General features: G+C 33.5%; 1 protein-coding gene across 12 annotated transcripts in view; it reads left to right on the forward strand.

The window, feature by feature from the left end:
* MIA2 (MIA SH3 domain ER export factor 2) overlaps window positions 1-27655 on the forward strand; it is a 106426-nt gene that overhangs the window by 57693 nt on the left and 21078 nt on the right. For 9 of the 12 annotated variants that reach the window (XM_036844612.1, XM_036844614.1, XM_036844617.1 and 6 more), the window contains 13 exons: window positions 287-358; window positions 908-1012; window positions 5227-5349; window positions 7137-7257; window positions 8458-8504; window positions 9357-9447; window positions 12055-12193; window positions 16727-16828; window positions 17788-17848; window positions 18418-18453; window positions 21772-21839; window positions 23078-23160; window positions 24812-24940. In XM_036844612.1, coding sequence (XP_036700507.1) covers window positions 287-358; window positions 908-1012; window positions 5227-5349; window positions 7137-7257; window positions 8458-8504; window positions 9357-9447; window positions 12055-12193; window positions 16727-16828; window positions 17788-17848; window positions 18418-18453; window positions 21772-21839; window positions 23078-23160; window positions 24812-24940 — 1177 coding nt within the window. The remainder of the gene's footprint in view (window positions 1-286; window positions 359-907; window positions 1013-5226; window positions 5350-7136; window positions 7258-8457; window positions 8505-9356; window positions 9448-12054; window positions 12194-16726; window positions 16829-17787; window positions 17849-18417; window positions 18454-21771; window positions 21840-23077; window positions 23161-24811; window positions 24941-27655) is intronic. The other 3 variants (XM_036844615.1, XM_036844616.1, XM_036844613.1) reach the window with 2 other exon arrangements.

Raw genomic sequence — 27655 nt, forward strand, 5'->3', positions numbered from 1 at the left:
GGATGATCTTGATGTGTGTGAGATTATTTAGTAAGATATGATGCTAGTGGACTTCTTTTGAGCCTATATAACTTAAGTGTTACGAAATAGTAAAGATGAGTTGAAATACTGTTATGTAACTTTTGTATGAAATCCCTTTAAGCATATGGCTGAGAATGTTTCTTAATTTGAACCCTCACTTTTGGAGCAAAAGTGTTAGGTTGATAATATACTTACTATATATGGCATCTTGGAAACTGGAGGAGTTTAGTATATACTTGTTTATTGATTTATACTGCCTTTATAGATGGTGGATATTTCAAAAAAGATACAGTCCCTAGAAGATGAATCAAAGTCCCTCAAATCACAAGTATCTGAAGTAAGTTGAATTACTTTAATAGCTCTGTTGCTTTTGAAAGTCACTTACATTTTACTATTACTTTTATAATTAAAGAATAAGGCATAATAATAGAATTCAGATGTATTTTAAAAATACAGGGTATCTGAGGAAAGTTCATTTTTTTCATTGGACAGTATTTATTGAGCCATTGCTATATACTGGTCACTGTTGAAGGTGATTGGCACTTAATATTAGTAGACAAAATAGAAAGGCTCTTGTGGATTTTAAATTCTGGTAAGAGAGACAGACAGTAGAAAGTTAACAGAATTTGCCGCATAGTACATAGAAGGTTACAAGAGGTTAAATCATTTGTCCAAGGTCATGTGGCAAGTTAGTGGCAGAGCAACTAGACCTTGAGTGACTAGACCTTGAGTCTAGGCCAGCCTTTTTTTCTGCTACAGCATGCTGCCTCTCCTATTAATATTGGCACGTTTTTGACTTTAATTCCGTGTTTCAGGGAGTGTGTGTAAAAAAGAGCTATTGTATTAAACTAATTCTTGTAATCTCAATATGTTATATTTTACTTAGGCCAAAACAACCTTCAAAATATTTCAGATGAATGAAGAAAGACTTAAGGTAGCTATAAAAGAGGCATTGAGTGAAAATTCTCAACTTCAGGAAAGCCAGAAACAGGTTTGTACTGTAAAGGGGGGACTCCAGCTTGTGAGTATGTAATTATAAACGTTCTGGGCATAGTCATGACTGACCCATGCTAGGGGCAAAAGTAGGCTCTTTCTGGAGACCACAAGAGCAGGACAATCTCCTGTGTATCCTATGGTGTCTCTTTTATATAGGATACAGAGGTCTGTATTCCTGGAACCCTCTTCCCCCAGGAGTGAAAGTAAGCCCGGGCACTCAGCATTTTAATAATAATAATAACAAATAGCATTTAGCACAAATATTCAAAGCCAGACTGAAGGAGGGCAGAGAATACCATGAGAGTTATTGCAACTGTGTGTCTGGGCCCTGAAGACAGAAGCAGTTGTTGTGGCAGATCTAATGAGGATTTAACTTTTACCTTCTTTCTCCGCACATATGTAGACACTGCCACATACCCAAATATATTTCCTCTCCAACTGTTCTCCCGATACAGTTATAATTTTTCAGTGGGAAAATTTTTTAATGATTACATTATTTATGATTTTCTAAATATTACAGCTGAGACACATGGTGTGTTCTGATTACATATTCCGTTTCGCTCAACATTTTATTTGCCCTAGAGTTAATAATTGTCTTGTTTCTTTTATACCTATCTGTAATTCATCTGTAGTTCAATCATATATATCTCTTTTAGAGATTATGTAAATATTTATGTGTTCAAATGCTTTGGTTAATCTCTTAATTTCATTTTTTCCTTGAAGCAGTCCTTCCTGGGGTCTTCCATCCTCCTGGTCCAGTAGGAACTTGTTCTCTAGGTCTGTTAGACTTCTGCTGTTCTGAGATTTCACTTCACCCCCATCCTTTCCCTTGTCTTTCTTCTGTGTTGGATCTTTTATTTCCTGTGTCCTACCTGTGCTTTTATGTGGTAAACTCCCTTGATTAGCTTCCTGAGAAAAGGTATAGGAGGTAACTTTTAAAAAACTTTCATGACTTAGAATGTCTTCTTCTTTCATACTGTTAACATTTTGGTTGGGTATCTTCTGGGTTGAAATTTTTTTTCTTGATATTTTGACATAATTGCTCTGTTGTCTTCATTTTCCAGTATTACTTTTGAGAAGTCAAATGCTATTTGGATTACTGAACCTTTTTTGTGACCTACTCTTTTCCCCGGTGGAAAATTTTAATATCTTTCATTGTTTCCAGTTCTCCAAAATTTCATGATGCTGTGCCTTAGTGTGGGTCTTTTTCTATACATTTGTTGGATACTCTCAGTCTGGAAACTTGCTCTTGATTCAGTTCTGGGAAATTTACTTAAATTATTTCATACTTTTTGGGGTGTATTTTGTATGATATATGAAATTATTGAAAATGTCTTGGTTTCTTTGTGTCTGTGGAACTTTCATTCACTTATTCTCTGATATTTTTCACTTGTAAGAGTTCTTTGTTTTGCTTATGCCTTTTTCTGGTTTCATGGATGCAGTGTCTTACTTTGCTGAGGATATTACTTGGTTTTTTTCTCTTTTTTGACATGTTTTTCCCTGAGTTGCCTTGTTTCCTTTGAGCTCCTTTATTTTCTGTTTTAGTCTATGTCTTTTATCTAAGAGTTTCTTTTTTCAGGTATTTAATGGTTCTTGGGTGTCTGCTCATTTAATAGTGAAGCTCTCCAAATCTAATTGGAAGCCCTGTGTGTGTTTTTCATGGACCTCTCCATAGGGTAATCTGGCTAGGGTATTTCATTGGAGGATCCCCGATTGTTGGTATTCAAAGACCATTTTCCACAGGGATGACTCCTCCATAGTTCCCATTTGGGAGGTATAAGCCTGTTTGCCAACAGTGAGGTAAGCAGCTTAGTGAGGTAAGGAGGGCTGGTATCTCACTATTCATTTCATTAAGTCAACTTTCGCTTAATGCTTTTATGTTTTCAGCTTGTTACTCACACCTTTACCTGGGTCAGGTGTCCCAGAGTTTCAGATTCTAGCTCTCCAGAGAATAACCTTCCAGGTTCTTGCCAGATGTGTGTGTATGTGTGTGAGTGTGCCTGTGCACGTGCATGTGTGCATGCATGTGAAAGACACTGGTGTGTGGGGGGGAGAGGGATGGATTGAGAATTAGAGTGTGTTGTGTATATGTGTGTGGGGAGAACATAGGGGATTTTCTAACTGCTTTTCATACAGACTTTTGGGCAGTCCTCCTCTTTTCATTCCACATGTACCGTAGTACTTGTGCCTCCAAATCACAAGCCATTCTGGGTTGTATCAAGTCAACCTGCTTTTAGGGTCTCCCATCTTCTGCCTTAGATTTCAATTCTGTCTGGTGTTTTACCGTGCTTCCATCTCTTTCCACTTTCCACTTCTAGAATTATCTTTTTCCTCATCACGTTTTCTCTTTTTCCTTGTGGGTTTATGCTTTTTTCCCTTAAACCTCTTTACTGTCATCTTAGTAGATTTCAGGAGAAAGTGGTGGTACACCCTGTGTTAATTTTGCTATGTTATCAATATAATCAAAAGTGACCTTTTAAAAAAAAAAAAAAAGTGACCTTTTGTACCTTGAAAAAAAAATTTCACCTAGATTGTCTTACTCTTTATAGCTGCTTTCATCTAATTCCTTTTTAATCACCAGAGTTCTTGAAATAAACTATTCTGTATTCACTGATTCCATGTTCTAACACATTCCTTCTTTAACCTTATAAGACTGCATGCTGTGTATACAGTCTCTTTAGTAAATCACTAGAGACCAGCCAATCACCAAATCCAAGTTTCATTCTTCAATTCTTAGTTATTTTTAATCTGTCAGCGTTGTCTTATTCTATTATACATGCATGGAGAAGAATTGGTTTTTCTTGTGCTAGGGAATATGCTGATGAAGCCTTAGTTTTTCAGAGAAACCCAGTAATTACTATTTGATAGAATAGAGTTTTTTTTTTTTAACATTTTAATGTTGCTATCCATTTATTTATTTATTTATTTATTCATTCATTTATTTATTTATTTTAGAGATAACATACATATTTTATTTTATTTATTTATTTATTTATTTATTTTTGGCTCTGTTGGGTCTTCGTTTCTGTGCGAGGGCTTTCTCTAGTTGTGGCAAGCGGGGGCCACTCTTCATCGCGGTGCGTGGACCTCTCACTATCGCGGCCTCTAGTGTTGCGGAGCACAGGCTCCAGACGCGCAGGCTCAGTAATTGTGGCTCACTGGCCCAGTTGCCCTGCGGCATGTGGGATCTTCCCAGACCTGGGCTCGAAGCTGTGTCCCCTGCATTGGCAGGCAGATTCTCAACCACTGCACCACCAGGGAAGCCCCAAAATAGAGTTTTAAAGACTAAATAAAATTGGCCTTTTTTTTTTTTTTCATATATATATATATATGGGCTGATTCTTTTGTAAATTGCTTGCTGATTGTATTTTTGGGGGGGGGCGCCTATTTTTCTTAATGACTTCTAAGAGCTCTTTGCATGTTAAGGTTATTAACCCTTTGGTATATATAAGAATTTCGTTCTTGTTACTTGCTTGTTTTTAAATTTTATTTTTGTTTTTTTTTGATTTGCAAAGCTTTTAAGCACTATGTTGTTAAGTTTATCTTTTATAACGATCTTTATCTTTTATTCATGTTGAGAAAGTCTTTCCTGTAAAAGTATATACAGTAAAAGATTATTTGTGCAGAATTTGATCTGTTCTAGATTAATGGTATTTCTGAAGATTAGTTAACCACAGAATGGCACATGATTAAAAAAAATAAATTTTAATACAAGTAAGGTATGGCATGTTATATGGGATATAAGGAATGGTAAGGAATGGCCAAATCTAACAAATATGTTTGTCTCAGAAAGCTTTTTATTTGATATAAGTTTATTATGTAAATCAGTTGAAGAATGTTTAAGTGTCTGTTATTTTGCTTTACCCCTGTTTTGAAAGTTCTTTGAAAACAGGAGCCCTTCCTTCCTTCCCTCTTTCCTTCCTTCCCTTCTTTCCTCATTCCATTCCTCCTTTCCTTCCTCTCTCCTCCCCCCCCCCCTTTCTCTCTCCCTTCTCAGTAACACATTGTGTTGTATGTTTATCAGTGGTACACCTAGGTATATAAATAAGTGCATCTACACCTACGTATGATAAGATAATATGAGGTACTTTTCCTTTTTGTGCGGTTCTATTAATGATACACCTTAGATATATAAATAAGTGTACCTACACATAAGTATGATGAGATAATATGAGTTGCTTTTCTTTTTATTTGGGGTTTGAATTTTAGCTTTTACAAGAAGCTGAAGAATGGAGAGAACAAGTGAATGAACTTAATAAACAGAAAATAACATTCGAAGACTCCAAAGTACATGTGGAACAAGTTCTATGTGATAAAGAAAATCAGATTAAGGTAAATGACCCTGCTGGTTTAGTGACTGAGTTAAGCTAGAATTTTATACTAATTTCTGAAATTAGAAAATTTTTGTTTTTAGCAGCTTTTATTTTGATAATTTATTTGGCCAAATTTGAGGAAGTGTACTTTTGGGCATACATTCCAATTTGTACTGGGGTTGTTATCCTTGCTGCCTAATGTTCCTTGAAGACTTGTAGATTTGTAGTATATATACATCTATATTCCCTGTGTCCTTTTTTCTTCTCTCCTCTGTATTTTAGCTTAGGTATTTAATGAAGAAAGACAAAGGATATTGGATTTTACCTTTTATCTTAAGATTGCCATCTTTTTTTGTTGATAAGAAGAGGTTGGAAAGAATTTTATAAACTGGACAAATGAAGTTATGTGTATTGGCTGAATGTCTTTAATACTAGATTAACAGATATATGTACTTTTACAGAGAGGAATACTTTAAGTAAATCTAATTGAAATTTGACTCCAATAGGAATAAAATAGTTGATATTACTATTCGGATTTGTTGATTTTTTTTTCCTACGCCCCGTCTCTCCCTCCTACCACTTTTTCCTGCCTACCCTTTTATTTATTTATTTATTTATTTATTAACATCTTTATTGGAGTACAGTTGCTTTACAATGGTGTGTTAGTTTCTGCTTTATAAGTGAATCAGCTATACATATACATATATCCCCATATCTCCTTCCTCTTGCATCTCCCTCCCATCCTCCCTATCCCACCCCTCTAGGTGGTCACAAAGCACCGAGCTGATCTCCCTGTGCCTACCCTTTTAAATCTTATACTTTCAAGCTGCAAACAGATACTCAAGTGTAAATACTAAGTAATAAGCTGTATAATTAACATTCTGTAATCTGCCCAGTGAAGTGGATGTTTTCATCTTGAAAGCTATACATTTATGCTATTTACGTTGCTACTAAGGATGTTTTTAATATTCCATCTTTAGGATTTGTATTCATAATTTGGCATATTGTTTTATTTTTTTTCCCCTAAACTTACTCTGCTAAAGAACTTGGGACTCTTCCTAACAGAACAAGAATGAGATGCTAATCTCAAGCTCTACTCAATGTTGTAGGCCATGATATTTGTGCCTGGAACTCAAGAGGGAGGAGATCGAAGGGTGGAAATTGTAGAGCAGGATGGGTTTTTTTAGGTGGGTCCTTCCACAGAAATACATGGGACAGTCTATTTTATTCTCTATGGTGTAAGAAAATCTTCCTTTATTTAAGAAAATTCAAAAAAGTACTGTTGGAAAACCTCTAATGTTCCAATTCAGATTCTCTTTTATAATTTCCTTTTCATTATGTCAGTTGAGCTCCTCAGCTAGTTGTTTACTTGAATAAATTGAATCTGCGAAATCTGTGATTTTTTTTCATATATCACGTACCTCACTTGAGGATTTGTTTGACTTCACACAAAATTGACTCTCATATTAATGACCACTCTTACTATGGCAAGTGAGAAACATCACGTAAGAGATGTTTTGTTACTTTATAGTCATGTGATACTTTTAGCAAAAATGGGCCATTATCAAGTATTGTATTTGATTTAGGAATAACCAGTTTTGATTTTTAACTTGCAGAGTTCAATAGTAAATAAATGTTAGTTTTTGAGAGTGTTTACATATTTTATGCCAGGTGGAGAATAAGAGCTCCTGTACCGTCATCTATGTGGATTGATTTTTAGACTACAACTATGCATTCAGAAGTTGTAAAGCTGTTAGCATAAAGTATTACCCTCTCTCTTTTTTTCCCCCTTTGCTAAATGTCAAGTCTCTGACTGAGCGCTTACAAAAGATGAAAGACTGGGCTGCTGTGCTTGGAGAAGACATAACAGATGATGATAACTTGGAATTGGAAATGAAGAGTGATTCAGGGAATGGTGCGCACTTAGGTATTAAGTTATGACTTACCCTCTTTTACCGAAAACGATGACTGGCTCTTGTATTTCCTTTTAGTTCCCCATGTGCACCATGTTCTTTATATACTTGTGTAATATTCTGTCTCTCTCACTGTCCCTTATGGTTGTTTTGGCTGGGATAGCACCTTTTCAGTAAATCTTTTTTCAGCCCCTCAGACAGACCTTCAGTCTTCTTCCTCTCTGTTCTTTTTATATGTTGTACATTACAGCACTTTTCACATTGCATCATAATCATTTCCATGCCTGTTTTTCCCTGTACTGTAAGCTGATCAAATGGATGGGTGAGCAGTTTGAAAAACGAGTGTTATATAAATGAATGCCTCAGGATACCTTTTTTTTAGATGGTTCAGATGTTTACAGTACTTGAATCTTGGCCATCCCAAATTCTTATTGCCATTGCTGGTTGCAGTCTGGAAACTCAGCAAAAGTTAGGTTCACTATAGCCACTTAGTGTATTTTCAAACCAATTCCTTTGACTTAAAAAAAGAACATCTTGTTTTGACATAATTATAGACTCACAGAAAGTTGTAAAAGCAGTACAGAGAAGTCTCATGTATCTTCATCCAGTTTCCCCCAATGATAGTTCTTCTGACTTTTGTGCCCTTTCTCTTTTCTCTCCCTCCATCCCCCGTATAATTAACGAATATTAAGGAGAAGGTGTGATTTTTTTAAAAGATTTTCTTTGATGATGGCATTAATGTGTTGGAAGAAAAGTACATTTCAAAGCAAATACGTATAGTTCTGTTTATACTTTTTCACTTCTGCTTTACCTTGTAAGAAATAATTCTTTTTCTAATGAGAAAACTCATGCTTTTTTAATGTTATTTTAATTTGGAGTATAATTCCACTCATATTTTGTATGCTGAAGGATTCTAAGAATAATTGAGACTGTGGGCTGGATTTAGGTGAATACCAAATCCCTGTTATAACTCTGTTCTTGGAGTTAGTGGTGAAGAACCTTGTTAGATGATACTATGGTACTTCCAGTGCTTTTTTAGTTTAGCTTCCTGGGAGCAGGTTCGAGGCTGTTTTGCCAGATATTAAATTCTTTATTGTAGCAAGAAGAGGGATTATAAGGCTCTAGTTGAGTGAACTAATAAAATCATTTGAATGTCTGTTGTGGCATTGCACTGTTTTCTCAATTTATTATTTTGTTTTTGTTTTTCACTATAGATAATCAACCAAAAGGAGCTTTGAAGAAACTGATTCATGCTGCTAAGGTTTGCATTACTACAAAAATATAAAGAATATAGAGAAAGAAATAAACATCCATATGTCCTAGTAACTGTTTTAAAAGTCCATTTTATAGTTACCATGAAGTGATAGAATTTTTAGAAGTGATCAGAATTTTCTTCAATTGCTTTTTTCTTTTTTATAGTAACTGTTGTTATTATAAAATTAATATTGTTAATTTTTAGAATTTATCATAAAATTTTTCAAGGTGTACACTCATTTCTTTGGATAAGGAATATATTAAGAATGTTTACTATATATTCTCCCATACTTCCCTCTTTGTGCATTCTTCATCCTCTGGTCTCAGTATTTTCTGATCCCCTATTGCCTAATATCTTATTTTGAGAAGTAGGTATTAGATTCATTTTCTTGTGGTTTATCCCTAACCTTTTTCATCCTAGTAGTGGTATCCTGATCTTTATTGATCTATGTGAAGTCTTGGTAATGTAATTTGAAGGTTGCTTTAATCAAAACTTATGTGCTGGGACTTCCCTGGCGGTCCAGTCATTAAGACGCCAAAGCTTCCACTGCAGGGGGAAAAAAACCCCCAAAAAGACAAAAAACGAAAAAAAAATCTTACATGCTGAAAGCAAATAGCCACTATTCAAGCATCTGTCACTGATCTTCTCTGTTCCTGTTTGGGGATTTACAACTATTGATGACTTTGCTAACTTTCCAGGATGGAAGCTACATTGTTGGTTTGTGTAGTCTAGGCAATAATTTCATCAGAGTGTAAAAGAGCTTCAAGGGATTGGGATGGTGTATTGAAATTTTTTTGTTTTTTTGGTATAATTGATTAATGTTGCTTTTCTTCCTTCTCCTTCTCCCATTCTTTGAAGTTAAGAGCTTCTTTAAAAACCCTAGAAGGAGAAAGAAACCAAATTTACACTCAATTATCGGAAGTTGATAAAACAAAAGAAGAGCTTACAGGTAGGTAATCTACATACTTATAAAGTTTTTCTAAATAAATACATCTTATAGAGAATGGTACATTAATTGAATCAATTATGGGGAGATACAATTTGATTTTTTTTTTACTTCTACTTTTGTCGGTTATCTGTGAAAAGTTAGTCATGAGGTTTTATTGTTGGTAAAGCCATATCATTTTCTCCATATTTATATAAAATTAATGGCATTATTTAAAAAAACATGTAAAACTGTACTTACCTTTGAATTTCAGTGTCATATGTGTGGTATGGTTTTAGTTGTTAAAAAGTAGCAAATTAAAAATGTTAATAGAGGGGTGGAATAGGGAGGGTGGAAGGGAGATGCAAGAGGGAGGGGATATGGTGATATATGTGTACGTATAGCTGATTCACTTTGTTATACGGTAGAAACTAACAACATTGTAAAGCAATTATACTCCAATAAAGATGTTAAAAAAAAATCTTTGTTAACTGCAAAATTGATTTTTAGTAGTGGTACTACTGTATTTTACAGATCTTTTTACAGAATAGTTTTTTCCTTTAATGTACATGCATACTATATTAGCACATACAGGAATGATGTTAGACCTGTAGAACTGAAGTTTTTTTTTATTGAAAAGATTTTAATTTATTTTAGCTGATAGTGTTTTTTCCCTAAAGTAAGCAAATGCAGTTAGTTATGTTTGAAATTTTTTAAAGTTGATATAAGTAACATTCCATTTTGTAAAAAAAAAAAAAAAAAATTCACCGTAACTGTTAGCATAAAAAAATAATGGAAGGACATTCTCAAATGTCAACCATGATTCTCTTTGAATATGGGACAGATTTCTATTTTCTTTGTACTTATCTGTATTTTCAAAAATTTCTAAAATAAGTGAACTGTATTTATAATAAGACACTTTTTGAAAAGGTTGAACCACCAGAGATACAGATTATTTAAAAAATTATCATTGCCCTATTCACACGATACTGGTAGTTGGATTATTTTTGGATTTTGAAAAATATTAATATTAACTTAAAAATAAAGTTTTGCTGTATGTAAAGCATAGTGCTAAAAGCCATGGGAGATTTACAGGAGGAAAAGATATGGAGCCTGCTTTCAAGGAAGCCATATTTTAGTACATTAACAGGCTCTCAGTGAGGAACTGTAGTAAGTGCTAGAATAACAAGGAATTTGCTCACCAGTTACCGCATCACTTAATAAAATTTCTTGGCAAATTATTATTTTCTAAAAGTAGTATTTGGAGACTTTGTATGCTTCTTCCAAATCTTTCTTTTTTTTAATGGGTCATGAAAGATAAATCTCTATAATTGATCTTCTATTCATAACAGGAAAGTTCTCTTCTAAACTGTTTCTCCTCTCATCTTGCCTTTTTGGGTAATCATTTACAGTCCTCTTTTAAGATGCAGAGGATTTGAAACAAAATAGTTAAGGTAGAAGTACAAAAATATAATGAAGATTTAACTGTTGGTTTAATTTTTTTTAAAAAAAATAGGGATGATCCAATTTTAATAGAGATAATATCCAACATTAATGTCAGTTAAATGACTTAACAATGACTTGTTAAGAATTGTTCAGACTTAACAGTGGCAGTGGCTTAAAGCGTAGGTCAACAGACTTTTTAACTGATATAGATTTAAAAATTTCTGTGGAAAGACAGATGTGGACAATTTCCTGCACATTTAATCATTAATGTTAAGGTATTTACTTAAACTAACATTTTGGTGTGTATCTTTAATTAATAGATGTTTTAGAATAATTATATACTATTACATGTAATTAATAAAATTTTAATGCTTGTTAGTATGATTTTGAAACTGCCCTCTTTAGTCAGAGTGTTTTGCCTTGTTTTAAGATATATGGTATAGTGGTGATTCATACACATTTTTGGGGAGATATCACCTCAGTCTTAGAGGAGATGAATTACGTTATGTTGGAAGAGCAATAAGGTTTTAAAAACAGTGGTTGCACTAATTATAAAATACTCATAATTAATTAGAATTGTTAATTTTAGTTCCATAGATAATTCTTTTAGGTTGAAACAAAGCTAAAGTTGGTATTTTTCTTTCCAGTCTTGATATGGTTTAAGCTAGCAAGACTTTGGAGCATTTGTTATCAGAAGATCCAAATTTCTGGCTTGATTTATAACACATATCAAAATTTTGGCTTAAAAAGAGGCTGGGTTGAAGTTAAGTATTAATGGATAAAGTTTTTACTAGATAAAAAACATGCATTATTCATCATGTGGAAGTAGTTTCATGGAAAATATTGAACTAAAATATTTGCCTTCAAAACCCTCATCACCAAAACTTTGAGAATTTTAGTGGCTTTTGTCTCCTAGACTGAAAATTAGATGCTAGAATTAGAATATTGAAGGTTTCAGGAAATTTTTTTTAAAGGAAATCTTTAAATAATTAAAAAATTTATAATAATTTATATAGCTCTTTAAAATGTTAAAAGGTGTTTAGGTGAACAAAATACCTTATAGATTTTCTGTTGCAAAGAATTTAGTTTATTAATTACTTTTGGTAATTTTTATTTTTATGAAATGTTACTGTGCAACTCAGAATATTTGCTCCTTTAATTGTGATTTAAAAACTTTTTCTGTAGAGTGTATTAAAAATCTCCAGACTGAACAAGCATCTTTACAGTCAGAAAATACACAGTTTGAAAGTGACACTCAAAAACTTCAGCAGAAACTTAAAGTAATCACTGAACTGTATCAAGAAAATGAAATGACACTTCACAGGTAATAAAAATTATGTTGGTAACTCCACTGAGTGGGAAGTAAAGTAGCTTAAAAATGTTGCATATGCAGCTTATGTGATTATTCACAGTTCTCAATTTATGACTGGGTTGCTTTTCATCAATTTATTTTTAAGAAAGTTATTTGATTTTGACACATTTTTCTTCAAGGAAGAAAATATAAATGATAGTAGACTTTCCAGGCTGCTTCACAAAATCCTCTTTAACTTCTAATAAATAGTCAGCAAATTATTGCTAATTAAACTTACCAATATTGCAAGCTAGGTCTGGGAATCTGGGTGGACATCTTACTAATTGAACTATCCATTAATTCCATCTCGGATATATATAAAACTGATTCCTCTCCCCTGTGTAAATTGCTGCAGCCCAAGTGTTCCTTGTCTCAGTAAAAGGCAATGTCATTTGCTGAATTGTTCAGGGCAGCTGCTTAAGCCATCCTTGCCTTCTCTCTTTCATTCAGTCAATTGTCAGATTCTGTCAGCTTTCCTATGTCTTGAATCTGACCACTTTCCACCACCTCCCACACTACTATTCTGATCCCAGCCATCATCTGTTAGTACCTGGTTTATCGCAGTAGCCTCATGAGTGGTCTCCATCTTTCCACTCTTAACTTCCTGCATGTGTTTTCAGTAGCATAGCCCTCTAAAACATAAATTATGGGTATTGTCACTCTCTTGCTTGGAAATTCCAAGTGCCTGCACATCACACTCAGAATTTAATCCACAGCTTTTATCATGGCCTCCAAGACCCTCTAAGATCTGGCCTGTGGCTACCTCTTTAATTTTAGCTTATTCATTTTCTTTTTCCCTCACTATCTTCCAGCCATGCTGGCCTTTTTGATGATCTTTAGCATGCCAAGCACATCTGTAGCTCAGGGCCTTTTGCACTTGTTCCTTCTGCCTGGAGTGGTTATTCCCCTGTGCAAGGTTCAGTCCTTCATTTTATTTGAGTCTAGGTTCAAATGTTACCTCAAAGAATCTTTCCCTGGCTACTGTAACTAAAATAATACCTGCCTCTTCCTATCCCCTTATCTTTTTTTTTTTTTTTTTTTTTTTTTTTTTTAATAAATTTACTTATTTATTTATTTATTATTTTTAGCTGTGTTGGGTCTTCGTTTCTGCGCGAGGGCCTTCTCCAGTTGCGGCGAGCGGGGGCCACTCCCCATCGCAGTGCGCGGGCCTCTCACCATCGCGGCCCCCCCCGCTGCGGAGCACAGGCTCCAGACACGCAGGCCCAGCAGCTGTGGCTCACGGGCCCAGCTGCTCCGCGGCATGTGGGATCCTCCCAGACCAGGGCCCGAACCCGTGCCCCCTGCATTGGCAGGCAGACTCCCAACCACTGCGCCACCAGGGAAGCCCCCCCTTATCTTGTATCTTGCTTTATTTTTCTTCATTGTCCTCTGATGATTATCTTTTTTTTTTTTTACGTCTTCCCCACATTAAATGTAAACTCCATGAGATAATTACTTCATTCTCTTCTCTTCTGTATTCCCAGTGCCTGAAACTATGCACATGGTAGTTATTCAATAAGTATTTGTTGAATATATGAATAAATATGTTTAGTGCTTTTATATATTGTAGTGAAAGATTGTGTGTGTGTGTGTGTATGCTGATGCTTGAATGCATAGATGCACAGAAGACCCTTGAGATACCTATCTGGAGACACCAGATTTTCAAATACCACTATATCACATGATTTTCATCATTAAAGGAAATAAAATATCTGGAGACACCAGATTTCCAAATAACACTATATCACATGTTTTTTTTTGCCATTAAAGGAAATAAAATGTAACAGACTTTCAAGCCTCTTTATAACTTAATGGAAGTTTTTACAGTTGATCCTCATTGTTTGTAGATTCTGTATTTGTAAATTCACCTACTTGTGAAAATTTATTTGTAACCCAAAATCAATATTTGTGGGACTTCCCTGGTGGCACAGCGGTTAAGAATCCTCCTGCCAGTGCAGGGGACACAGGTTTGAGGCCTGGGCCGGGAAAATCCCACATGCCGCGGAGCAACTATGCCCGTGCGTCACAACTACTGAGCCTGCACTCTAGAGCCCGCGAGCCACAACTGCTGAGCCCATGTGCTGCAACTAGTGAAGCCTGCGCGCCTAGAGCCCATGCTCTGCAACAGGAGAAGCCACCGCAATGAGAAGCCTGCGCACCGCAGCAAAAGAGTAGCCCCCGCTCGCCGCAACTAGAGAAAGCCCACGCGCAGCAATGAAGACCCAGCACAGCCAAAAATAAATAAATGTATATAAAAAAATCTTTAAAAAAAAAATCAATACTTGCAAAGCTTTAGTGGTCATTTGCAGACTTGCACAGAAAGGCGGAAAATTTGAATTGCCCAGTGTGCATGTTCCCAGTTGAGGTCGAACAAGAACTCTGCCTTCTTGTTTCAGCTCTCATTCTGTAAACAAGTGTTCTTTATTTAGGGCCACATCTTAATTTTTTTTTTTTTTTGGTGATTTAGCTGTTTAAAATAGCCCCCAAGTGTAGTACTGAAGTGCTGTCTAGCGTTGCTAAGTGCAGGAAGGCAGCAGTGCGCCTTCTAGAGAAAATACATGTGCAGATAAGCTTTGTTCAGGCATGAGTTATAATGCTGTGGGCCATGAGTTCCTTGTTATGAATAAGCAATATATATTAAATAAGGTGTCTTTAACCAGAAACACATACAACAGGGTTATGTATTAATGATAAAAATGCTGTGATCAGAGCTCATAGGAATCTACCCCTGTATTTCCCCTAGGAGCAGTATTTGCTAATTTAGGATTTGTGGTGACTTTGTAGACCGTAACTAGCGGGAATAATGAGATTCTATTGTATGTGTTCGGAAACTGGTAGAGAATATTAAAACTTCACTGACATCAGGATGCTAGGTGATTTGTTAGGCTCTTTGACTACCAAGCTGTGTACTTCAATCATGCTTTGGATTTAATTCAGAATTTAAAACCTTTCTATTCATCATGGACTTCTGGGCCACTTGGGAGTGCTCCAGGCATAAAAGAGACATAAACTTGACTAAATGGAAGAGCTACCATGAGGGTAGCCTCATGCTTTCTGTCAGTAAACCTAGGAATGAGTCCTTCTTTTTAGGTTAGGATGAAAGATACTGTGAGTAAACTTTGGACATAACAGTTAGGGACTATTTGAGGTGAAAGGAATACTTTTGGGTGTATCTTTTGAGCAAAAAAATATATGTTTGATTATAGAAATTTATTGAGTAATGTTTAAACTTTCAAAGAAAAAAGGTGTTCTCTGTAGATACTCAAAGCAAGAATGGGAAGCTGAGCAGAAATCCTAGCTGTATGTGTGTTGTTCACATTGCGATTTCATTCATTAGTTGGAAATGTTTTCAGTTCTCAATTTCCATCGTTAATGAGCCCACCCAAATTCAAGAGGAGGGTTCATAGACTTTACCTCTCAACTGGAGGGGTGTCAAAGAATTTCTGGCCATTTTTAATCATGCAGTCTATACAGTAAGAACACACCTCTCTCCCACCTCCAAGCCCACTACACTTTCATGCTTTTCCTAAGGAGATGACTTTTATTTTCTTATAACACCTGTGAAACGATTGACTTGGGGAGTGCTTCCTAAGCAACAGGTAATGTAGTGTGTGGAATATAAAACACTTATTGTTGACATGTAGAATTTCTTCAGTGGTTTGTCATGTTCTTCCCCAAAGCTCATGAAAAAGGTGAGGCATCCACAGGTAGGACTCCAAATGTGTTTTCCTGTGGCCTTCAACAAGTATATCTTGAGGGACCAGTGTTATTAATGATACCATGTGAAACAACATGGGTAATGTAGTATAATGGAGTCACTAACTGCTGACTGTATGCCTTGGTCTAGTTATTTAGTTTCTCTGGGCTTCATTTTTCTTTTTGTAAACAGTACCCTTCTTGTAGAGCTATTGTGATAATTAAATAATATATAGAGAGGTGAAAGAAGAGTTTCTGGCACATACTCAAGGGCACATTAAATTAGCTATTATTGTTAAGTAGAAGTAGTAAGTTGGACTACTATTACTAAATTTTATTTACTTTGGGTTCATTTGTGTGTGTGTGTGTGTGTGTGTGCATGTGTGTTGTGTCCTGGCCTGGAAACCCAATCACTATTTTAACAACTAACAACCAATTTAAAAATTATTGAAACATAGTTCATTAGTTGGTGACTTCTTGTCTAATAAATGTAATACTTCTTTATACTAGAAAGCTTGGTAACTAATATAGAGTCATAATATTTTTTATTAATATTTACCTTTGATAATCTTATTTCTGTGATAGATTCTTATGGAAAACTCTTGAAACTTCTATATTACTAGTACTGTATTAGACAAGGTGCTTTACAATTTGAGTTTATAATATTAAATTCCACACTCAGGTACATTTTTTTTTTCTTGCATGTGATGTTTTTACTGGTATTTGCAGATTGCTTTATGGGAAGCAGTAATTGATTATTGATTATTTTATGACATATAGTAAAAGAAATAAAACACTTTTTGTTTTAAGGAAGTTAACAGCAGAGGAAAACTACCGGTTAGAGAAAGAGGAGAAACTTTCCAAAGCAGATGAAAAGATCAGCCATGCAGCTGAAGAGCTGGAGACCTATAGGTATTGAATATATTTTACCCCTTTCTTTTGAGGTGGGAAGGGTATCCAAAAGCCCAATACCAGAAAAAATAATAAAGCAACCAAAAAAAACCCCACATATTTTTGTTTCATTATTTTTCAGTTAGATGTCTTGCTATTATGCGATTATACAGAAAATATAAAAAGGAAAAGTTTTTCTTTCAGTGTGTGCGATTTTAAATCTCTCACATTAGTTGGATTTGAATATGAGCGATCCTATTTTATGTTAATGTTAAGAACTTTATGAATGTGATTAATTTTAAGGTCTTTCCTCTTTGGTTCACATGGGGAAGAATGTATATAATGTTAATCAATTTGAGAAATATGCCACCAAAAGGAGAGTAAGCCTTAATTAAAGTTATGAAGAAGTGTTTATAAGACCATAAGTCTAGTTTTTACCTTAGCTCAATCCTCACTGAGCTAAGGTAAAATAATATAATAAAAACCCAGAGAAAATAAGTGGCAAGATTCAGCAGTATTCCAAATAGTTGTGATACTTCATTTTACATTGGGAAGAGTAAGCTTGAATTTTATCCAAAAGAAGGAATTGTCTTTTTAGTCTTATAAAGGTAATAAATAACAATTTATTTCTTACAGATCATTAATTTCCTAGAGTTCTATTAAGATTATATGAAGTCTGAATAAATCTCCCAATACTATGCTTCTTAAAAATAAAAATGAGCCAGTATACCATCTAAATCTTTTCATGATCTTGATTTAGGTAAACCCAAGTAGTAGTACTCCTAAAGCTTAATTAATATTGAAATTATATCAGGAAAAAATATACTTTAGAACCTCGTAAAGATGATTAACATGTGGAGTTCTAGAGTTACATGAAACAAAGCATTCTAGGTGTTTTAATTAATATTTTCAGTAGGGATAGTGTGTTCTATCATTTCTTAGTATATGTTAATAGTAGAATGATTATTTGTTCTTTATAGAAAGCGAGCCAAAGATCTAGAAGAAGAATTGGAGAGAACCATTCATTCTTATCAAGGACAGGTATGTGTGTGTGTGTGTGTGTGTGTGTGTGTGTGTGTGTGTGTGTGTGTGTGTGACTTAAAACAGTTGTGATTTGTTTGAATTGGTATCTGTTTTGATGCAGGAGTATAGTTACTCTCTTGAGGTTTTGCACATGGCTGTGGAACATTTCTAGGGAGGCAGAGATTCTGAAACAAGAGATATTGTTTAAAGTTGCCATGTGAACTGCTGCTGATTTGGGAATTTGGATTGCATAAATAAATAAACATCTATCAGCACTGGGGGCTTATATTTAGTCTGGCTAGTTGTCTCTTAATTGGCACCTCCTATTGTAATTGATAATTGTGTAAAACAGAAATGTTACTAGACAAAAATTTTAGTTGTCTTTACATTCAGTTTTTGTTTAAAAGTATAATAGAGTAGATCATATGTATATGAAAATTTGCTTTAAAATGTTACTTGCTGACTTTTAGAGATGCTTGAGTTATTTTTGAGTTTATGAGTTGCGTACTAAATCATAGTGGTAAGTGTGAATGTTTTTTACTGAAAACAATAGTTATCAGTACTATTTTAATGACTTTCTTTTTCAGATTATGTCTCATGAGAAAAAAGCACATGATAATTGGGTAAGTATTAAATTTTCTTAGGCTTTTTCATCAAATTGTTCTTTTTCCTAACTTAAATGAGCAGTGTAAAAAGTACACTTTTAAAACTGAGAAAAAAGGTGGTGTTTAAAGAAATCAGTTTCTTTTAATTTCACCAGTAGTGAAATTGTGTTCCTTATGAACATACTTTGTTATGATAAAGTTATTCACAAAATCTGACCTTTCCTTCTCTGCTTTCAGCACATTGCTTCTTTGCAAGGAGCTTATACTCTTTGGGGGAGGTGAGGTAGTGTTCATGGACTTGTTTCAGGCGCTGTATTGTCAACTAATTACTTGTGGACAAATTACTTAAAATTCTCTGGGCCTGTTTACTCATCTGTAAAACAATGGGACTGTACTAAGTAATAATCTAGAGCCCCTCCTAATTCTAAAAGTTATACAATTCAGGTATCTGATTCTCATTGTTGAATTACTTGTTACACATTAAGAAAAAGACCATCATGAGAAATGACATGTCAGTGCTCGGGAGGAACTGTATGAGGAAGTGATAAGCATGTAGATTTTGACTGATGATCAGGATGATCCCTCTAAAATGAAGAACTATTGTTAATAGCTGGCCTTTGGAAGACTTGTCCCTTGCAGTGTTCAAGGGGAAGCAGTTTGCACAGTGGGTGAATATGGGGTCTGGAGTCAACCTGTCTTGGTTGATATTCTGACTCTATCACCTACCACCAGTTTCCTTACCTAAAGACAGAGATATCGTTAGTCCCTATTTCATAGAGTTATTGTGATGGTTAAATAAGATAATTCTGTTAGCCAGGTACCTGACATATAGTAAGCACTCAGTAGATATTAACTGTTAAATTATCACTGTTGTTATACTGAAGCTTGGAAGGTATTTTTTTTTTAGGCATGGATGTTTCTTGGAATGGAGATTTCAACTTAGAGTGAGAGATTATATGTGTTGAATGTTAAGGTCCTTCCCAATTTTGAGATTTTTGTATGCTTCTGTATTGAGTGGTCAAGTGAAGATTTGTTTTTGAATTAATAAGCTGGGCTTGGAAATGAATTTAGTCTTCTTCACCATTCCTCACCACTTTCTAAATACTCAGATGCAAATTATTTTTTAAAGATGGAGAGGAACTGATGTTTATTAATATCTCTTATGTTCTAGGCACTGCACTTAAAGGCATGTTACATATATTACTCATTCAGTCCACACTGTAACTCTGTAAAATAGGTATTATTATTCAGGTCTTACTGGTGAGGAAACAGCCCAAGGTCACATGATTAGAGAGGGAAGATTGGAAATTGAAACATTGACCTTTCAGATTCATAAGTCTTGTACTTTTTCTTTTCAATACATTGAATCTCTTGTTTAGTAAATAATGACATTGACTTTAAATTAAAACATGCAGAAAATATGCCCTTCATTTCTCAAATTGAAAAGATATTTTTCAGATTTTATAAAAATAATATATACTTATTGAACAAAAGTTCATACCATGTAGAAAAGTACAAAGAAGTAATCAGCAGTATTACTTTAATTTATTCCATACTTTTCTTGATACATTTAGACATAAAGCACATATATATGTTTAAAAAAACAAAATCATATATTAACGTTTTATAACCTGCTTTCTTAATGTATCATAGATATTTTTTATGAATGTTTTATAATTTATATAAACCTTTCCCATTTTATAAACTTTTAGTTTGTTTCCACTATTTTACTGTTATAAATAATTTCATAATTTCAGATGTTACTTTCTCTATTGAGCATTTCTTTGCTCCATCCTGTTAGATTTAATCTTTTCTTCCTTCAAACTGTCATAGTACTTTGCTTTTCTGGGTCCCGTGGCAGGTACTATGGTCATTTATATTTGTCCTTACCACAGATTTAAGCTTATAGGGACTGTTTCGTTTTCCATAACACCTGTTCCTAATAGAATCTTTTTTGCATATTGTAAATATTTAATATCTGAATATGAATGTTCTGGAATACAGTGCAGTTATTCGCTGTAATTACGGTTTTTGCTAACCTTTGGGTATAAAGTTTTCAAGTATGAATCATTGCCATCAGTTTATTTTTATATTTCTCTGTTGTAGGTATATCTTTAATATATACGATACTATAGTCAGAGTAGAAATTACTTTTGACTTAACTATGCATTTTTTTGGTGCCATATGCTTAATAGTAAATATGTTACACTATAGACAACATTTAGAAATGATTTTAGTTCTGCATTATTAAAAGTTAAATGAATTGGTATTTTGTTAACTAAAACTGTTATGGTGTAGTATTCTTTTTTGTTAGTACAAAATTGATTATATAATTATATATCAGAAAAAGATTTACACATGGAATCTTTTTGATATTGAGTGCTAAAATGTGGTTAAGCTATATTTTTGGTGAATATTTGCCCAGTTAAAGTCAATTCTCAGGTGCAGTTCACCATTTTAAGTGAACACATTTGATAATATAGTTCTTTTTACTTGTAAAAAGTTATAGTTATAGACTGAGTTAATTTACCTACCTTTTTGTGATTCTTACATTTGCTCTAGTGGATTGCATTAATCTGGCAGGTCTGATGTTCCACACCCTGCTGTTTGTAATCTGGAGAGTCCACAGAATAACTGGGAAACATGCAGTATTCTATACAAGCTTAATTTTGCCCACAACTATTTGGGTACATTGCATGTTCTTGGTATAAGTGTAAGCTTTTTTTTTCTGTAACATATATACTCTGATTTTTATTAAATGAAAGTGTCTCTAAGCAAATGTAAAAGACTAAAGGAATGTATCTGTACAGTGCTGTGTACTTGATAAACACGCAGCATGATTTGATTATATTCAGCTATTTAAAAAAATGGCCTTTACCAGCTGTGAAACTGTTTTAGACCTTGATAGGTTCACAGAATTATAGTGATTTCTTTCCAGAGATGGTTACTTTGTTCCATAGCCAATGCGGCCATGCATAATGATCCTGAGTCTCAATTCCTAAGCTTGGGTCCTCTTACATTGCTCTTGTCATTTTATTTGCATAGTTACAGCACCAAATAATGCTAATCCTTGACTTCACATCTAGCTAAAAGCATTTCTTGCAAGTACATGATTAAACTGCAGCCTTCGGCTCATGTCTTCTGGTTATATGAAACTCATTCCCTTTTTAAATAATTTTCTGAATTAGAATTTTTTTACATTGAGTTTACTGAAATGGATACTTAGTTACTTAAGTGACTGTGATATTTGTATGCCATTATTGAGATATTTGTATATGCTTATCTTTCATTTTAAGTTTTCATAAATGTTTTTAAAGATATATTATTTTCCTTAAGTTGGCAGCTCGAACTGCTGAAAGAAACCTCAATGATTTAAGGAAAGAAAATGCTCACAACAGACAAAAGTAAGTATCTTAGTGGGAATACTTTAAAAACTTTAGTTATGACTTTTATTCTTAGTTGTCATTTTAGTAGTTAGTTAATACTTTTATAAGGATGAACAAGAAAGCTTTCAGTGAACCCAACATATCTAGTGGTAAAGTATCTATTAGTTTTACTAGGAGTTACTAGATTTTTGTTTGAAACACTTGTCTTGGAGAGGTTACTCTAACAGAAGGTAACTTTTCACAGATTCTTTTGTAAAAAGTAACTTAAAAAAAAAATTTTTTTTTTTAAACCAGTGTAGGTAGAGGGAGATTACCAGAGATGGAGATAGAAAGGATGAATCTCTCTGATATAGTACTTCTCAGAGTATTAGCATCTTTTAATGAATAAGTGGATAGAATGTTTATTATTTCTCTTTTTCCCTGGTTTTATTGCATTGGGTGGCATTGCTTTACAATAATAAAATGAATAGGAGGATAAAAGGGTACAGTGTACAGTCGAAGGGAAGAGTAAATGCTTTTCTATGAAGATTGTAAAAGTCTTCCCACAGTGTTATAATTTCTTGACAGAATGTACTATTAACATTATCCAGTATTAGTTTTAGTCTTCTTGTTTGTCTTTTCTACTCACAAATGAAAACTGAATGATTAAATGTTTTATTTCAGATCTGATGGTCAAGAACTAGAAATAAGATTCTTTTAAAATGTCATATTTTTCAGATAAAAAATTTAGGAGTAAAATAGTAGGATGAGTTAATCAGATTCCAATTGTATGTTATGATTGGAATCATATGGATAACATTATAATGGAAAGCATGTGGGACTCAAAGCTGGTAGCCCTGTGTTTTAATCCTGGTACTTTCATTTTGCATAAATCATTTAAACTGCTAGCTTCACTTTCCTTAGTTGTAAAATAATAGACTTGAACTGGTTGACCTTGGAGGACCCTTCAAGATCTTTCTAAAATTTGGATTCTGTGATATAGTACTCTTTGTACTCTGTTTTTGAAGAAAAAAACAGAACAATTCCAAGCCTCAACAAAACATCACTATTACTAGGCAAAAAGGAACCTGTTACCCCAAAATAAATAGTGGGGGATATGGAAAGGTATTTTGGTTAGAATGATTTTAAAGGATCTGTTTCTCTTATGTAGATATTGAGATAGTGAAGAGTAGCTTGTACTTAATAGTGGCAATTTCTTGAAATGTGGGTGCTTCTCTTGGATGAGTAACTTAGAGATGTTTGTTCTTTATTTGCAGATTAACTGAAACAGAGTTTAAATTTGAACTTTTAGAAAAAGATCCTTACGCACTTGATGTTCCAAATACAGCATTTGGCAGAGGTAGTTTTTTTTTTTTTTTAACACCTCATTTAAAATACATATATTTTTATATATATTGCATATATAGTTTATATTAGTGTGAATTAACACTGCTAATAAATATTTTAGATTTTGAAGCTAGGGTTCTAATCTGAGTTCTCTCACGTTCTCCCAATTTTCTGAGTTTTGTTCTCTAGCAATAATGTAAATAATGGCTGCCTCCTTTGCTCAGTGGCATTTGGTAAGATAATGTATGTTTAGTACCTTGAGCTCCTTGAGAAACAAAGTGCTTGGTACATAGTAAGGTACTCATTAATTATTTTTTTGGAGAATGAATAAGGATTGCTTAAATGGAATAGCATTGTGACTATTTATATATTAACTATTCTTTGGAATTTGCTTGAATTATAAAAATAAGAATTAAAACAGCTGGTTTTAAATTATTTAAAAGTATTCATTAAAAAGTTGAGAAAACCTTAATAATCTGAGTTTTGATTGCTTTAATTATCCCTAAAAGAAACAGTTCTTTGGAAGATGTATTTAATATTTCTGTCCATTCATTAATGAGTTAGTGTCTTTATGATCTCATACTATTCCAAATAGTTTAAATTTTTCCAAATAATTTTGGTTGAATTGGAATTTAGCTTTTAGGGCAGTGAAAACAAACTTATTTTTATATAGGTAGATTCCCCTTTTAATAACTGTTGAAAAGTTATAAAAATCACTTTTGAGAGTCCAGTTTCATTAAAATGAAAGTATTTCTACATTAAAAAATAGAATATTGTTATGGATTTCAAATAGGAACAAAATCTGGAGTGGGGGGAATTATACAGAAGGAATTTTTATCTGAATCTAATGCAAAAACGTCTCAGGGTAAATAATGCTTTGATCTTTTGTTGTAACTATATTTGAATATTATATAAGCTACATAATAAAATTTAACATGTTTTGAAAAGTGTTATTTTGGTGGCATTTAAGTTTGTTTGTTTTTTGATGTTGTTGATTTTTGATCTTTGGAAGTATAACCATTATTTGGGAATGGTGAAGTTTGTAAAATGATAAGGCTCTTGGTTATATGGTTTATAGAAAAAGTGATTTATTTAATGAATTATTTTACGTAAACTGAATTTTCACTGGTGATGAATCAAAAGTAATTTCTGATGTTTCAGAGTGTTTTGTGGGTTTTTATTCCTACTTTTCAAAATGTGAGCTTTTCTCAAGTAATTCATGGCCCAACACAGCCTATCTGGCCCTGATTTAAACAGAGCCCTTCCATGTTACAACCTTCACCAGCTTAAATATATGGAAACATATTGCCATTAAAAACAAAACAAAACCAAACAAACTTCATGCCCCTCAAGTCCTCTTATTACTCTAAAATATGATGTCCTTTGCTTAATATTGTATGGTTATTCAAGTGTATTAGTTACCAAGAAGATGATGTTTTGATTGACTGAAGTGTCCATTTGGTAGATAGACTTTAAAAACAGAGGGTTCAATATTTAATTCTATCCCATATCAGCCAAACCCAAGGCATGGTTAGTATTTAAGACAGGGATTAAACTTAAATTGGCAATAGAATGACCCGAAGGTAATTGTTGAAATGGGATTCTAATCTGTAGTGTAGGTAATTGAAACTATGAATTTAAATATGCTGTTTTAATTATTCCAGAGCGTTCCCCATATGGTCCCTCACCATTGGGTCGACCTTCACCTGAAATGAGAGCTTTTCTCTCCCCTCCAACTTTGTTGGAGGGTCCACTCAGACTCTCACCTTTGCTTCCAGGGGGAGGAGGAAGAGGTATATTGTTTAAACATCTTTATTACTCTAGATTTCTTCCTTACTTTATATTTTCATCTCAACTTATCTTTAAAATGATCTTTAAAAATAAACCTTGGCAAAATACAGGCATTCCTTGCACTTATTCTGGGTTACTTTTGTTTGGAAAGGAGCTCTATGACATCTAATTTGAATATATTTTTCCCTTAGAAACACTGTTATAATGGATTACATTTTGTTCAAGGACTTGATATATATCTTTTAAAATCATATTTTAACTTCTTAAAAACTGTATTATACTATAGATCACTTTATAAAGAATACATAAAATATAATCACAATATAACCTAGCATAAAATTGTATTTTAATGAAACATTATTGGAATATAGAATTTTAAAAATCTTTTTTATCTTATTATCATGATCTTTTTCATGGTAGAAAATCAACAAGTGAAAGAGCCTTTTTTTTTTTTTTTTCTAAAAACAAGGAATTCAGAAGTGCTCTCTTGAAGGCAGAGTTTTGATGGGAACCTAAAAGAGACCTAAATCATTTGTTAATACTTTGAGAAACTGACCCCAAATTGTCTGCTTTGTTACCCTCTTATGTGTTTTTGAGAATTTCCAGAGCCACTTCAAGCCCAAGCATTAGCTATTGATCTTTCTGCATTTACCTCATCAGCACTTACCCTGATGTTACCTGTATATCTGGAGTTTTACTCTTTTGATCTCTCAACTATATTTTGTTTACTTTGTCAAGTTACTTTAAAATTTTCCCTTGACTTGTAGCAAAATTCAAACCTATGTATTCCAAAGTCAAGAGTCTTAGGTTTTTAGCCCCAAATCTGTGTTTATATCACGTCATATTACACACCAACATAAATGTAATTGAAACCAGTCCCATGAAATAGCACTGCCCTTACTATTTTTGATGCTTTCTGATATCTTCTATTCATTTCTATTCCATTTCATTAAAAAAGCATGCTAGTTAAGATTAAGTTAATTTCATGTACCACAATGGGTTGTAGCCAGCAGTCTGAAAAACAGTGCCCTAGAGGTAACGGTATATAATTGGCAAAACTGCAAATGTGAATCACTGGAAGTTGAATGACATAAGTCAAGGATTGCTTGTAGTCAATTGAATATTTGGAATAACAGTAAAAATTACCTTTGATTTCTCCTCTCCTATTTAAATTACTTTCCTTTCTTTTTAAATTACTTTCAAGATACAGTGTGGTTAGCATTTGCAAGTGTGTTTTACTATTCATTAGAAAAGCTACAGAAGTTTTAGGTAAGTTATCAGCAGGTCTTAAAAAGAGTTGTTTTGAATTAAAAGTTTCTGTGACCCACCAAAGAAGAATGACATTTCTTTTCCTTCCTCTTGTTATCATTTTTTTTTTGAAAGTTTGGATGAGATATATGTTTGAATAAAGTTGAGTATAGGAAAATAATTTCTTTTTAGAGTAAGTTGTATATAACTTTTGGACTGAATGAAAAATCTTAACCTTTAGCGTTTTCATGTTTGCAGTTTTTCACCTGGTAGTCACTTGGCCTGTACTTTGTTCTCTGGAAGTAAACAATCAGGAGAAAGCCTTTGAATGTCTCCTTTAAAGATCTGTCCTTCACTCTAGACAAACTCAGCCTAATGGACTCTCACACATTTCTCATTGATTTAATTTTCTGCTTTCCCAGCCTTTTTCTTCTAATGAACTGATTAGAAGGATGAACATGCTAGAAGGAATAAAGAAAAGTTGACCTTCTGATATAAAAGTCAGTTGGCCTCCTGACTCTACAAAAGAGAGTAGATAGGACAATTTTAAAGATTACTACATATTAAAAAAAAATGGTTATACTTACTTGTACAAGTTACCATGAAAAGGTCATATTAGTTTTAGTCTCTTCTTTTAAAGGAGGTACTGAAATGTGGGAAGCATTTTAGAAATATTTCTATTAAAACAATTTTTTTAAAAAAGCTGTTTTTTGAACTCATTCCCCCCTCAGTGACAGATGAAGTATTAATTTATTGTGTTACTTAATGTTAAAAATTTTTTTATATTTGTCTTTTTCATTTTAATTGAATATGGGTTATTAATTGAGGTACCGTTCTTTCTGTGGTCATAGAAAAGGAACTTTAAAATGATTCCCCTTCTTTATAAATGTTAGCATGTCAGTTTTTCTTATCCGCATGAGTGTTACCTTGTTCAAAGTGTTTATTTCGACAGTGCTGTTGTTTTTGAAACTCTTGTTTTAGACTCGCCTTCAGAGTTGTGAGCTGTCTTTGAAGGTGAATTTGATATTTAGAAATTGTTAGAAGCCATTTAAAGCCAAATTTATTTGGCAGATATAAAGTTTGTAATCAGACTGGTTAAAATCATTTTGGGGCAGAAGTAGAGAGTCATGTTACAACATTAAGATCCAATTTTTTGAGTGGCTCTTAAGTTAATCTGAGTACATTGCTAAAAGAGTTGTTCTAAAAAATGCTTCGAGTCATTTCAGAAATATTGAAATAGGTATATTAGCCTCCAAGATGACTGTTTTAAAGGCATCATGCTCTTTTTGACTATTGGCATATTAGTTTAAGCAACAAAAACCTGATTTTATAATTATTACATCTGGTATAGAAATCTCTTACTTTGCAATTTACTTTCTACTCTTACTTTTCAGACTTAGTGGTTATAATTTTCAATTTAACCACTGATTTTATGTGTAAATAATGATGGTGATAACATTTAAAAATGA

The sequence above is a fragment of the Balaenoptera musculus genome, chromosome 2 (genome assembly GCF_009873245.2).
Source record: "Balaenoptera musculus isolate JJ_BM4_2016_0621 chromosome 2, mBalMus1.pri.v3, whole genome shotgun sequence".
In the NCBI taxonomy this organism is placed as follows: domain Eukaryota; kingdom Metazoa; phylum Chordata; class Mammalia; order Artiodactyla; family Balaenopteridae; genus Balaenoptera; species Balaenoptera musculus.